The sequence below is a fragment of the Protomyctophum bolini genome (assembly GCF_963924005.1).
Source record: "Protomyctophum bolini genome assembly, chromosome: 6".
Taxonomy (NCBI): Eukaryota; Metazoa; Chordata; class Actinopteri; order Myctophiformes; family Myctophidae; genus Protomyctophum; species Protomyctophum bolini.
Genome location: NC_137867.1, coordinates 24,591,700 through 24,607,520, shown reverse-complemented (window position 1 = coordinate 24,607,520; position 15,821 = coordinate 24,591,700). Strand labels below are relative to the sequence as shown.

Sequence of the window (15,821 nt, the reverse complement as noted above, 5' to 3'; positions counted from 1 at the left end):
CTATGTGTTCACCTATGTGACGTTAATTAGCACCAGTATAATGAGTACCAGTAGGGGCGCTGTTGTGCCAGAAACAGAGAGAGGGACAGTGCTGCACTGTTGCCTGCTAATGAGAGAGAGAGAGAGAGGTGGGGGGGGGGGGGGGGGGGGGGTGCCGTATACGTAACTTAAAAAACGTAACATTACTGCCAACCATTTTTCAAAGCTAAATTATATATTTCTTTTAATATTGGAATAATTATCCAATTTCCCAACATTTGTATTTATTCATAAAATGTGTATCTCTGGCATGACCATTTGAATAAAGTTAGGTTAGATATTAATAAACTGAAATTATATAACAGGTTGTTTAGAGGAAGCAATCTGATTGGTTGGAGCAGTCATTCACATTCCGTGCTCAGCCAAATCATCACAAATGTCATTCCAGCCAATCACAATTTGCATCTTCACTTTTATGTCCTCACTTTTGTCTTCAATGTTTGTGTTTACACAAACGGTGGGCATATGAGGGGCTAGCGCCCATCAAAAATCGCTGTGATGAGTCTCGCTTCTCTCCCAGAGCAGAGCTCTCTGGGTGGCTAGGCTAGGGATTTTCAGTCATAGTGGCTCCAACCCGGTCTCACCCAAACAAATAGAATGGATTGGCATTTCTGTACATGCATGCCTAGAAAACCCCAAAATCTCTATACATTACACTGAAATTACCTACATCTCTCATTTAAAAGAAATATTTTATATAAGATATTTAATAATATTAGACTTTTTTTCAAGGGTAACTGTGAAGTCAACGGAGGTGACGCAACTCTCCTTAAATGACTCTGGTGTGTCCTGAATTGCAGTAATGGTGAAAGCCCCCCTTCCCCGAGCAAAGAACAGCGGACTCCCTGCTCGGCAGCAGCTGTGATTTGTGTTGTGGTTGCTTCATCATTTATGTCCTTTGTATATGCAGGTTTATATAAATTTGGATTGATACATTTAACAAGAACAGACAAGACATTTGTTCTAAGCTTATAAGTAAGTACACACACCAGGCAGACGGTGCTCATACCATTGAAGCATACTCCTGGCCAGCGCTATGCGGTGTGGTGCGAAAGCTGTAGTCGAAATCAGGGTAAAAAGTGGCATGTGCCCTTTGAAAAATATATCATGACTAGGGGGTCAAGATGGTCCAATTAAGGGGTCACTGACCCCCTTGGCGGGCCTGCATAATGCCCATATGCCAACTGTATTTAACTGTAAATATATGGTCATATTCTGAATACACCAGGGCTCTATATATATAGGCATAAAGGGACTGACTGACTGACTGACTGACTGATACAGAGATCTCCATATATGAGCATAAAAGGGACACAGGTAGACAAATACAGAGATATCCATATGGGCACAAAAGGGACACAACGGGGACTCTGACAAAGCCCCTGAAACTGCCATCGCCTGGTGGTAAAATCTGAGAATGCAATACTTCCGGCAGACTTCTGAGTGCCTGATCTAGTTATTACATAATTGTCTGATGTAATTATTTGAGCTAATCACAATTATTTTGCATAACCATTACAAAAAAATCCATTCAACTGTCATCATAAAAATAGCTGGGTGAAATAAACAGAAATATTATACTTCCATAAGTTCCATTATTATCGTCCACCCTCTTCCACTCTCAACCCGATTTCGAGCATTCGGGGCAAGAAACAAATATACGTTGAAATGAATAAATAATATGTAACCTGTGGCTATTTATTTTTGTTATTGTCATTGTCAGTCTTATTTCAACAATAGGCTTTGTATAGGCTATTTGTTGAAATATAGTATTGATATTTTTTTGGAGTGGATCCTCACAAACAGCCTACCTATTGGTTTATTAACTATTAACTGAGACGACACCTATTTAGTTCTGACCTATTTAAGGATTCCAATGCTATACCCATGTAACTTGAGTAAGCCCGGAGGGGCGAAACGTTGTTTGGTTGAAATAAAGAGAGGACTGGGAGCAAACATATCGTGTGTGGACACTCCCCATTTTTTCTTCTGTTTTGGCCATAGCACATTATTTATTTTGGTTATTGTTGACAATTGTCATTGTCAGTCTTTTCTTATTTCAACAATAGGCTTTGTATAAGCTATTTGATTTATTTTTTCCTGTGCATGTTTTTGTTTACAAAGCCTAAAAGGCAAACAGAAACATACTTTTAATGATGTTATAATGTTCAAAAGGACATGCACAGTACTTTCTTTAGAATTTTTCCTTTTGCTATGTGTAGGAGAGGTACAGTTCCATCTGACGCCACAGTGATCTGATGTGCGTGTGCGTCGGCTACAATGCTTCTGACGCACATGCGTTAATGTACCCTATGTTCATGCAAGAGAGCCAATAAAAACATTTGAAAGAGTTAGTGTCGAAGTGTCCTTGAGCAAGAAGTGTCCTTGAGCAAGACTCTGAACCCTTAAATTGCTCCCGATGTGCAGGTTGGTGCCTTGCATGGTTTCATCATGAATCGGTGTGTGAATGGGTGAATGTAATGCACAATCTCTGTAATGCGCCTTGGATAAAGGCACTATATAAATGCACCATTTGTCACAGTGCTCTGTCACCAACTGTGATGACCCTCCCACTCTGCTTGTGGTTCAGCCCCACCAAAACGTGATTTTTTTTAATGGAAATAGTGAACACCCAGTTGTGTAACTTGTGTGTGTTTACTCATGAACTGGAGTGTTTTTCTTTTTGCTGCCCTTGAATTATTTTCTGTGGAAATTCCTGCACAAAGGAATGCAGTTATGTCATTGAGAGTCTAGTCGACATGCGTATTAACTAAACACAATCTTTGAATTAGGGTGACATGACATTAATCAAATAAAAGAAGACATTTCACAAAGGTTGCAGTAATTCAAAGATAATATTTATTCATACACTTGTCCACTCGGCTCTCGTTAACCTTTCTCCATCAAACGTGTCTCCAAGTAAGAACGTGACGTGTTTGACTGTTCCTTCTTTACATAAGCTTGTGTATGAGGCGGTCAGACTGACAGAGGAGTCAGGAGGATGAGCTACACCTGATCGAGCAAACTGGAATGACTTCTCTCTCTCTCTCGCCATTAATAACTCTGCATGTCCGTCTAAAGTGCACGCAGGTGTTTTCATCCCTCCACCGTCTAAAGTAAAGTATTTCTGTTCAGAAGCGCTAATATTGTCACCGTGACGCAGCAGAAATCAGAAATTATCCCAGAACGTCTGCGTTCTGTTCAATCACCACAGATGCAGCCTACATTCAGAGAAAAAATGGGTTTTAAAATGGCGCAGCAGAAACAGGACGTGGATGGCTGTGTTCTCTTCTTCTGATTGGCTAACACGCTCATCGATGTAGTGCAAGGCCACAAGCCAAGGCATACTTAACTGGAGTTACATGAACCACTTTCACTCGCGTGCTATGCCTCACACCTCCACTGATGTCAGTTAGACCAGTATATGGAGATCTCTGTATCTATCAGTCCATGTCCCTTCTATGCCCATATTATGGAGACATGTTGGACAGGGGGCACCCAGAGTTCAACTGGGGACCTCTTGATCTGCAGTCAAATGCTCTACCACCACTGACTGATAATCTTCTCTTTATCCTTGTGACCTTGTCCCTTTTATGCTCATATGGACTTGCCCCTATTTGTGCCCATATATGGAGCTGAGTGAATTGTTCGCACCTGATGCCATGACGACACATTGAGTTTAGACTGCATTGAGAACTCCTTATGTGCATGGCTGAGTCATGGTGATAAAAGAGGTCCGCCGGCCTGTCCGCCCTTAAGCCAATTTGAATAAATGTAATAAATTTGTTTTACTTTCATCCATGATTATTTGTGTGGTTTTGTCTGGACATTGAGTTCGTTCATGACAGAGACAATTGCACTACAAGCAGTAACACTTTGAAAGAATTGTTAATCAATCAATCAATCAATCCATGCTTTGTCATAAAAAGCCATTTTACCTTAACTTCAAGGAGTTTGCTCCACACTGGTGTCACAAAGTAGAGGATGCCATCTTTTGCTCCAGGAAGCTGCACATTATTGATCAGTAGGGCAAACAGGATGAAGTATGGGAATACAGCTGTAAAATACACAACCTGCAGGGCACAAATAAAGAAAAAGAGCCATCAATGAGAGCATTTTGTTGAATGATTTTTTTCCCCCCTGTTTTTTTCAGTTTTATTTTTATTTGATACTTAGTGTAGAGAGACAGGGAGAGAAAGTAGGGGGGTGACATGTAGCAAATGGTCCGCCTGACATACATCAAAATCATACTGTACTTCAGAACCACACTTGCAATTTCCCAGAATTGCAAAGTTATATTTTCATACAGTGCAAATGTACTAATACTACTCATCGATCCATGAACATACTAATGTGGTTTCTCTAACCTTTCCAGTGGATTTGACACCTTTAAATATGCAGAAATACACAATGGTCCAGGCCATCAGGAGAAGGCCAAGGAGTTCCCAACGAAGTCCACCAGATTCCTCAATGCCACTGGTTATCTCCAGGAGTCTATGACTGGGATAATATGGATACAATGTATGAAATTAGAAATACAATGAATTTCATTACTGCATCCAAATATTGACTTAAAGGCTGTGATATACAATTGAAATGAATCCTATTATTCAGCAATTTAACTTTTTGTCCCCATTAAAGGGATTGTGATTTTTCTTCATTGTTTTAGGTTTTCTGAGCTCAATTGCACCCAAAAAAGCTGAACTTTTAACATTCAGTAGATTTTCTGTGGTCTGGGGTTTTCTGCCTCAAACAAGTGCTCTGATTTTCCTGCTGTTTGTGATGTAAGAGCCAGCAAATCCCATATGTTAATAGGATTTGCCAGCAGATGTCACTGTTTTCAATGTTTTGCCTGTTTTCATTGCAGCTCAAAAGGCTTCCAAATCCCAGAGAAAACTCCACACCACAGAAATTCCACTGAATGTTCAAAGTGTAATTGAGGTCATAAAACCTAAACGAAAAATGAATGTCATGAAACCTTTAATGACAGTACTGTATTGTATAGTTAACATTGTTTTACAGGGTGTTGAATATTCCTTACTCAAAGAACTGCTGACTTGCAGAGTGCAGGTGTGTCACATTACCAGGGAAACCACTGGAGCAGTTGCCAATGGCATTCCAAGTGTTGTTACAGGACTGCCAGGGGAGGGGGGCTTCAAATGAGTTGAAGAAGTAGTACAATGCCCAGCACATTATCACATTGTAGTAAGTGCAGAGCACAAAGGAGATGACAACTGTTGCCAAGCCAACACCTGCAGAGTAACATGGAGTGAAAAAGGCACGAATCAGAGTCCTTTTCTGCAGCAGTCATGCATGAGCAGTGCACAGTGGTGGATGCTGCACTGCATTCTCTTCTGGTGATGTGTGAATAACAATTAATTCGTATTGTTAAGTGAATCTGTGGAGCGCACAGTCTGGAATGTTAGTGCCCGCATTACTTTATTATGTAACCGGTTCATGACGTGACATTTCAAGTTGATAACTCAAGGGCAAAAGTGCAAAAGTCAGCTGCTTCAGCTATATTACATAAAATATAATGCCTGCAACCGGTATCGATTGATATATTTAGTTAATGAATATGTAGTTCTGCTGTTAACATTTTTTTGTTGACTCAACTTGACTGTAATATGCTGTACACTATTTACACCTTCAAAAGTATTATTATATTCAACTAACTATATTTAAGTTAATATTATAGCAAATTATAACTAATTATCCTAAAAATATATATTGCCTCCTTCCAGAGGGAGATAAGACGACAGAGTCAGTGAATGAAAAGTACCTCTGGAGTTTTTAGCTGGCCATTTGGACAGACTGAATATCTTTCTTAGGGGCTTGTGTTCACTACTTTGCAACCTTTTTCAACCTCACCAAAGTAAATTTGTTGCATGTTCAAACATATTGTACCTGGTGAAATACTGTAGGTAATATTCCCATTCTACAGTAAATGTTTAGCCGGTGCAATGCCTTAACTCGATAAAACAGAAGAATCCCATAAAAGATTCTATACTGTAAACCAGGGCTATTCAACTGGATCCGGCCCGCCGATCAAGTTGGACCGGCCCACAGAAGAGTTATAAAAAAATACTAATCACATAAATCCTTAATCATATTCCATCATATTCAAGGGCTTTTGGAGAGAAATGAGACAGACTTCATGCAGTCACTTTCAGTAGAGCACTGCAGAGGGGAGCTGTGTGTGATGCTGATGCTTGTTGACACTTGTTAATGCATCAAGGAAGGTAATTATGTTGCTGCACTGTCAAATACTGTAGGTCTACATCTATTATAAGAAAGATATAATAAAAGTTGTGAAAATATAGTAGCATGTTGTCAAGTGTACATATGAGATTAATAGCTCGTGGCGGCGGAGGTCCGGCCCCTTGGGTTTCTGACAATGCATCCCATAGATATATATAAGAAAGGCTAGATGGCTCACCCACGCTACTGACCAATGGAGAGCGACGTCGCTACGTGTCGGCCATCTTACTGGGCAGCATAACATTGTGTCTATGGGGCATGTACTTTTTAAATAACCATAACTTACTACATTTTCAACCGTTTGGTTTGTTATAAACGTCAGAGATGTCTGCATACTTATATGCTTTTATATGACGTTCATATAAAAAATAACATTAAGCATATAAGCATCCTGAATCATAGCCACGTTGATAATGTTTGTAATAAACCAACCCGTTTGTAAATCCGTCAAGACTTGAGTGAGTTATGAGTATTTTAGTTTGAGCTGCCATATCATACTGTACTGTAGCACCTCAGCAAGATGGCCTATACGTCGGAGACTCCACCGTGAGCCATCTAGCCTTTATATAATGTGGACACTTGAACAATTTAGTTGAATAGCCCTGCTGTACACACATGCGCACGCACACATGCGCGCACACACGCACACGCGTGCATGTGCACACACACACACACACACACACACAGAAAAAGTGAGCTTTTATTAGTTATTAATAATAATATGATTTAATGCATCAGTAACCTACATTCATGGGGCGCCCACTGGCCTAGCGGTCCAGGCGCATACCACCTATATTATAGACGCATGGCTAATAGCGTGTCGCGGCTTCGAGTCACGATCCCGATGACCTTTGCTGTGTGTCATTCCCAGTCTCTCTCTCCGTTTCCTGTCTATCTTCACTATGTCCTATCAATAAAGGCAGAAAACCCCAAAAGTATATATTTTTTTAAAGAAAGTAACCTACATTCATTTTGTAAATCACTATACAATGGTCTCGGTAAACCTTAAGCCACCTGATGGGTTATCCATTCCCAAAGCATGTCTTTGACATACTGTATAAAACACAGACAACAGACATTATTCAAAAATCACACCTGTGTGAACTGAGCGGTGCAACTATACGTACTGTACTGTAGTACTCGTACTACTTGTACTGTACTACTCATACTGTACCGTGCTGTACTGTACTACGAGTACTGTACTGTGCCGTAGGCCTACTCTACTGTAATAGTCTCACTGTACCTACTGTACTGTAGTACTTATACTGTACTGTACACTGTACTGCACTCTGCACTGTAATCTACTGTACTGCACGCTATATATTGATGTCACCAGACCTTTAACACAATAAATGACAGAACCTGAGAATCTTGGGTTTAATCCTCCTGTGCCAAACCCGAGAATCTGATTTCTATTAATCCAGAATTAATACATTGGTGTAATGTCATTGTAATCCAAAAATGTTTTCCAGTGTTTTCTCGGAATTGAGGCTAAGATTGCACTGTACTGTACTTTACTGTATTCTGTACTGTACTGTGCTCTGCACTCTACTGCACTGCATTTTACTCTGTATTCTATACTCTGTACTGTACTGTACTGGCTCACACGGCCATGCCGCCTAACGGTGCCACCCCAGGTCACTGCAGCTGTCTGTAATGAAATGGACATACATACGGACGGATGGACAGACAGACAGACACACAGCTGTGAGTTGGAGTGGCACCGCTCAAAAACAAAAAACAAACATGACATAATGTTTTTCTATAGAGTCCTAAAAAAATGTGCCCCCTTGCCAGAGATCGGATGGAATGCTCTGCTTCAATGGCTCTTATCTCCCTAGCTGGTAAATACCAAGGGAGAGGCAGCTGAAAAACACCTCTGAGTCAACACAATGACAGAGTCCAGTGAAAATCCCTCTGAGCTCAGAGATCAGTTAGAACCACTGGCCATACTCCATGTTAAGCTCCTCTGCTATTGTTGTCATACTGTGCTTGTTGTTTCATATAGTTGAAATGGCTGTTCGCTCCAAGTAGCTTATGATGTTTCAGTTCTCCCTGTCAAGTCGTATCAATCCCCAGAATTCAAAAACAAGCCAGCACAGTGAAGCTATGGGAAGGCCTCAGTGTTAAGAGGAACTGTCTAAAACCTATTTCACAAAGATGGAAGATTCATCAGTTCAAGTTATTTTCATATGTTTGCTATTAGGATATTCGTTTCTTCCTGGTGTTCATAACACAGTAACATCCCCAGTGTTCATCTATCCATTTGGGGGTTGTTTAAAGAAAAATATTATTATTTTTGTTCAATAAAGACAGAGAGAGAGAGACAGGAAAAGTGGACAGAGAGAAAGCGACTGAAACACAGCAGACAGTCCAGCTGACCGGGAGACAGAAATTTGTAATATTAAGTAGTAATATAAAAATGTACTATAGCCGATATCTTACACAAGCAGATGAATAAGCTACCCATTTCGTGTGCGTGGCTGCGCGCATAATGGTTTCTCAACAAAATGATGAATCATCTATTTGTTTATTACATTAATTATTATAACACATTTTCTTCAGAATAATGAATGAAAGGGTTCTGTACAAAAATAGTCACTTCAGAAAAATTATGGCAACATAATAGTCTATTCAGTGGTGGGTAATGTCCATGTGTCTGTGGTTAGAGATGTTTTGTTCCTTCCGCACAGAACTACTCAAATGTGACTTGAATCTCTCCATTGTGTGTGTGTGTGTGTGTGTGTGTGTGTGTGTGTGTGTGTGTGTGTGTGTGTGTGTGTGTGTGAGAAAGAGACAGAGAGATAGGGACTTGTGAAGGTGCAGAGGATTTGCAATGTGTCTGATTGGAGGTGATAATAATGAATTGTCATGTTGTTGTTTTATTACCGGACAGGATGTCTGGAGGGATTTGTATTTTCTGACTTTTTGACCGTAAATGACTTGCATAATGCGATCTCTGGCCCCAATATATCTATTTGTAACTCTGACTGACAGTGTACAAATTATTAAACCAAATGAGCCCGTCAATTTAACAGTTTAACTGAACGCTGAGGATTTTAATGTACACTGAAATAAGGCTCTTAAAAGGGGTGGGGTGTGTGGGGGGGGGGGGGGGGGGGGGGGGGTGGGGGGGATTACTCACAAAATATATCACATTCTACTGCACCAAGTGGAATAGAATTATCAAGCAGAAGAATATGTAGAGAGAACTACCTGCTTTTGCCCCTCTCTTAGCACAGAGCATTAACCAGGCAGAAATGAGCGATAAATCAAGTGATGGCCCATATGTTTTGACCGGGTAGACTATCTCTGTTTTTGAGGAGATAAAAAACTATGGAGAAAAGCCGTAAGTTAGAACAGGACACAGAAAAGCCTTTGCAAATCAGACCCAGGAGAGGTGACTGTTGATGGCTGGGCTCTTGCTTTTGAACAGAAATTGATTAGAGTGTATGTAAAATATTATTGATAAATTCCCACTATTTTTGTGAAATTAGCTTAATACATACAATACATTTAATACATCAATGAATTCAATCCAATTCTGGCATTGACTCTGAATTTGTTAGCAAGTTCTCAGCCATCAACTGTGTTTGTAAAGCAATTTTATGAAAAAAGAACACTAACAATCAGTTAAACGCACATACGCGCACGCACGCACGCACGCACACACACACACACACACACACACACACACACACACACACACCTTTGTTTAAGACAATATCACAGGCCAATACATTGACAAATAAACATAATACAAGATAGAATACTATACATAATTATAGTTGTGTTTGAACTGTGTTCAGTTGTGTAAGTTTTGTCTTACACAACTGTTTCATGAAACAAAAAAACAACTACCCAATCTTACAGTCATACAACAATTATTGTGTATAGTATATTATGAAGTTGTTGCTTAAAATAGTAACTACTGTAACTCAAAGCTTAAATAAGCAGGAGATTATATTAATTGGATGAACACAGAATTAATAAAACTGAAAATAAATAAATAATTAATCTACATCTCTCTCTGTGATCAATGTCAACAAAACAATCTCTGTACTTATATGTACTTATATTATTTATTTTGGTTGTTTGAAGTGGGTCCAAATTGTTCATGCTCTGTGGAATGGGTATTGCATTTAATTACATTTTTGTCACAGACACAGGAACCTGTTTGTGTTGTACAGTGTTTACTGTACAAGATTGAGCTCATGGCTAATCATGTTTGACATAGTAATTCATGTCATCATGTGCCAGGCTTTGTGCATATGTAGCCACTCTATACTAGACCCTTTCCTCTTTTCAGACTGTTTCCGATCAACTAATATACAAAACAGAGTCAACACTGTCTGAGAGTGTACAAATGGAACCTCATGGGTCCATTTGTTTACATTTGTACTTTCTCAGAATGATATCAACTCTATGCTTTATTTTATTTTATTGTGAATGCATTTCTATAAAAAATACCAAAGTCATTCAGATGATTGCTCTCTGTGCATGTGGGAAACCATTTTCTATAATGTTACTCACCTTTTAACAAGGGACAGACTTTCTCAAGGGCATGTACCGGTCCTAAACGGGTATATTGCCCAATAGTAAACTCCAGGAAGAGCAGAGGGATGCCACACAAGAACAGCATTGTAAGGTAGGGAATCAGAAATGCACCTGAAACAGGAAATATCAGAGAAGACAGATAGATTTCAACAAGCATCTCCTGTTTTATGTCCCTATGTCATAGTCACACAGTACACAGTAAAATCATACTCTGAGAGTACAACAATAAGAAAATGGAACATAACACTGAGGATTTTACAGTGTATAAATGTCAGTTACAATTTTTCCATTCTGGAATCAATATAGTTATTGGTTATTAGAGCTCATTATAAACACAAGGCAGCATGAAAGCATGTGTAAATACAAATATTTACACTCTCCTGTTCATTATGTTGTATGATAAATACAATGTTCAATCTAAACATATATTGAAGTGAGTTACCCTCTTGAACCATGATAATCTGACTAATAATGAGGCAGTAAGAAATGAGCAATCATGTTTTCAAATTGAAAGTTTGGTCCCAAGGGGCATTTTGGTTGATACAAAAAGCACCAGTGGTTTTCACAGGAAAACGGCAAAGTATTTAATTGTGCCATAAAAGGTTGCCCACCCCTAATGTAGGTTATGAGCTCCATATGAGCCACAGCCCTCAAGAAATCCCCGTTATATTACATATTTATTTGGCAATATGAAAGGGATATTTAAAAAGTTCTACAAACAATACTTTTGAGATAAAGTGCAAAAACTAATACAAACTGTGCAGGAGAGACCTGAACTTTATTCAAAATCTGAACTTTACCTTGGTGGGACGATTTAAAAGATGTACCATATTCAGTCAAAAGAAAGCTTGCCTAGGGCACAAATTGGCCTAGATTCTGGCTTGTCTGTTTGTTTTAAGTTTACTTTAGCATTATAGTCAGGGAGCCAGTCACCCAAAATTTGAGAAGACCTGTGATGTCATGACATACTTTTTATATGTGTTTTTTCACAGAATGAGAGGCCGGCCTGCACTGCCGGAAACATTGCAGAAAAAGTTATGGACATTTTCGTATAATTATGTGTGATATATTTTCAATTATGTCCTCAGTAGCTTGTGTAGGCTGTCAAAAAATGATTGACAGCCTAAATTATTTTCTTTTTCATTTATACTGTGTATCCATTGCTGTATATTATTTATGTTAGATTAAAGGACTTGTTTATTTGTTTACATTTTTACGTTTATTAATAAATCACTATCCCTGTTTTTTATGCAACCATGGTTATCCTTTCCTTTTTCCTCCCTGCTTTTTGTCTCCACCAGCCGAAGGCATGGGGAGAGTATGTTTTGCACTCCGTCCGTCTGTTACCAGCTAATCTCCGGCACCGTTAACCCGGTCGATTCCAAACTTTACACACACTCCCTTGATGCCAACGATGAGCCCCACATTTTCCAGAACGGCCTGTTATTGTGCCACCATGAGGCAGCTTTTCACCTTTTAAAAAACAAAATATGTTACACCACGCATCCCCGGGTTCCAACTTTGGGTCGTAACAGATGTGCTGAAGAAATGCAAGGGCATACAGGTCCACAACACCCAACAAAAAAGGGGTAAAATTGTGACAAGAAAAATGGTACTGCCCATGTACTGCATGGCAAGTATGTTAATAACGAGTTATAAGGGAAGGAGAGTGTGTTGTATCTTTCTTGTGTTTTGTCCCCTATATATATATATATATATATATACATGTGTATATAGCCCTATATACAGGATTTGATTACAAATTGATCAAATATGTTTACAAAATATTAATATGTGACCATTCTTAATTCACAAAACAATGTCTACAGATTTTAATTTAAATGATGGAACTTCATACATGGTCAGACTGGAGTTTCATACACGGTCCTGAAAGGATGATTCAGACATTTCTTGACTGATATTTTGTCTGTTTGCAACCTGTGTATTATTCTCGCTTGAGAGAAAGTTCAAGACGTTTGTATACCACCAAAGAAAGAAAATGAATGACTGAAGCCATTGTTCTGTGAATTCCTGCCGTCTGTATCAGTCATCCTCCACATGACTGTTCTTAAATAGCTATAGTCTTTAAATGCCATGAGCTTTAGAAACTATATTTAATTGAGCATGGGATCATGGGGATCAATCTCTATCTCTCAGAGGAAATCAAAATGCATAATTCTTTGAACAACACTTTCAACATACAGTATGTCTCTCGAAGACAAGTCAACTAAACTCAGTTCAAACTTTGTCCTATAGTCTGCTTCTCAATTACACCAGACATTTGTTGCACCTTAGTCCACAGAGGCAGACAATTGGTATTTACAATGCTATAAACTTTCACTCCTTGACATTTCAAAGATAAATGTTATAGGGTACTTTTGACTCTAGTATATAATGAATTAAACCCTGTTTATATTCCAAAATAGCTGATCTACAAGCTCACAACACACTGTATAACAATGTGTTGTGAGCTTGTAGATCTGATATTTTCACAATTATTAATATATTTTTTACATTATCTAGAAAATCTTTGCATTTTGAAAACGTCTGAATTTCAATACAGCAATGTATTGATATTAAGAAAAAACATTGTTTAGTACTAGATTTTCTTTTAGATTTTTTAGATTATTTTGGGGGCTTTTATGCCTTTATTATAGATAGGACAGTACGCTGACAAGCAGCAAAGGCCGTCTGGATCGGGACTTGAACCTGCGACATGCTGTCAGGCTACATTGTAGCCTAGAGAGATGGGGAGTGACATGCAGCAAACTTTGAGCAAAGGCAGTCGGGATTAGGACTCGAACCTGTGACACGCTGTCAGGCTACATTGTAGCCTAGGTAAAATGTCTAAATTTGACTTAGCAGCTATCATTTGTATTTGACCAGGACTATCTATACTACAGGGCAAGCTCAATCGAGTAAAACATGGGTTTGTCAGCAGCTTGATAATGGAATTCAACAAATACATTTGAACATCAACATCTAGCTTGAGCATATATAGGTACTGCCTATACATGTCACCATCATCAGACATTTGATCTGCCACAGATCAAAGTGCCCCAGACAGATAAAACAGATAAGATAAAAGTGCCCTTTTGTTCATATGAGAATAACACTATTTTAGGTTAGGCCCAAATTGTTATTATGACTTGGATAATTGTAGGGTAATTAGGGTGTTGTTACCCTTACCAAAGTCAGAGCCAGTTATATCAGTTATACCAGTATATGCCCATTTCACCTGTTCAGGCCAGGATTCTTATCATGCTGACTTTATCATCATCAGATCTCCTGCTTGGGTGTGGTACCATGCATAGAGCCAATCAGATTCACCATTCTCCATTCTGGATAGGTTGGTCCCATGCTAAGGGCTCAGCTTTGGCCAGCAACAGGCAGCGACCATAGAAATCAGGTATCCGAATGTACATCTAGAAGATTGGTGACGCGATTACATGTTTATGTACGTCACTGCCAAGGAATGGGTCGCAAAAACTTGCTTACCTGTGCTACATATTTAATCTGCTAAATGAACTCTGTTACTTCAGGGCTGAGTGGCAACTGTATTTAAGTTGGCAGATAAAGTGGCTGCATTCAACGCAAAACTGGAACAATGACATAGCTTTGCTGTCAGTGGAGTTCAATGAATAAGGAACAAACCAGTGAAATTATTTTTCTAATCTAAGCTATGACAATTTGCAGTTACATGGATCTGCAACTTCCATCGTTACCTACCGACTCGGTGCTCCAGTCTAATTCATAAAATTGTGTTTTAAGGCCAAACCGCACCAATGCAACTAGTAGTAATCGCAACTCCGCATGACTTATATATATAATATCTTGCAATAGAAATAAGGACTTTGCTGATGTGAGGGCATGTGCCTGGCATGTAGTTGTCTTCAAGATTCAATAGACCACCATTGCACCAAGATACCTGTCCAAATACATCCTTAATGTCAACGAAGTCCACACTCACAACACCAGAGGGAGCCACATGCAACAAAGATTCGGCTCAAACAAGGGATTAAATTAATTTAGCTCCTATTCCACTAAAATGTGGAACGCCCTACCAACAGCCATTAAGACATGTGAAATGGGATCTCTTTCAAAACCGCTCTCAAAGAGCACCTACGGACGGCTGCAATTCGTAAATAAAGTCTGAGTTCCCCCCACCCCTTTTTCCCTATACTGTACATGTTTATCCCTTTTTTGCTTTCTTTATATGATTTCCATTTTTAATAGAAGTGTGTACGTCTTTAAATGTTCTGATGAATTGAAAATGGTGAACCCTGTTGTAAACAAGTCTTAGTGCTTTATCATGGTGTCGTCCACAAAGTAACAGTTTTTGAATTGACTTGTGCTTTGTAATGGGAAATATGAAATTGTGCATTCACACCACTAATTGTAAATTACTTATCCTGATGTCTAGTCAAACTGGGTGTGGTTCACACTGAGTTCTAGGCCTCTCCTACTCTTAATCAACCGTTTTCCCATATCAATAGGCTTTTGTTATGACCAAAGTGTCAGTGGGACAGTTCCTGGACTCCAGCTGTTTAGCAACACCAGCCCAGCCTCTCTTTTGTGTGGTCATGCTCATTCATCACAGTTTATTCATACCCATCTAAGTTTACTAGACTTCGACCACTTGTCATTCTAATTAGATTTGTCCCATTGTCTGATGTGGAGGCTACCTGTCTGGTCATGTGACCAACAGGTCCTCCTCCTCCTTTGAGTAAGACTGTATAAAATTGACATGCATGTATTGTTCTGGAGTTCAGTCATCCGACATGCTGGAAGATGGTTGTGCTCTAGAGATCTCTATTAAATTGAACTGAATGCCTCATATCATCTTGTCCTCACCTCATCTTTTAGTTTAAGTGGTCTTGTGTTAGTATAATTTCCACGACAGCTTTCTTTGAAATGTACCCATTCTACATACAGTACATACAGTTAAATAAACAATCAATCAA

At 39.1% G+C, this 15,821-nt stretch overlaps 1 protein-coding gene across 2 annotated transcripts in view; it reads right to left on the bottom strand.

Annotated features, from left to right (window-relative positions):
• LOC308317192 (sodium- and chloride-dependent GABA transporter ine) overlaps window positions 1–15,821 on the bottom strand; it is a 30,099-nt gene that overhangs the window by 11,749 nt on the left and 2,529 nt on the right. For both annotated transcript variants that reach the window (XM_080766046.1, XM_080766047.1), the window contains exons 2-5: window positions 10,834–10,968; window positions 5,081–5,291; window positions 4,407–4,539; window positions 3,978–4,112 (exon numbers count right to left, since the gene is read on the bottom strand). In XM_080766046.1, the coding sequence (XP_080622172.1) occupies window positions 3,978–4,112; window positions 4,407–4,539; window positions 5,081–5,291; window positions 10,834–10,968 (614 nt within the window). The remainder of the gene's footprint in view (window positions 1–3,977; window positions 4,113–4,406; window positions 4,540–5,080; window positions 5,292–10,833; window positions 10,969–15,821) is intronic.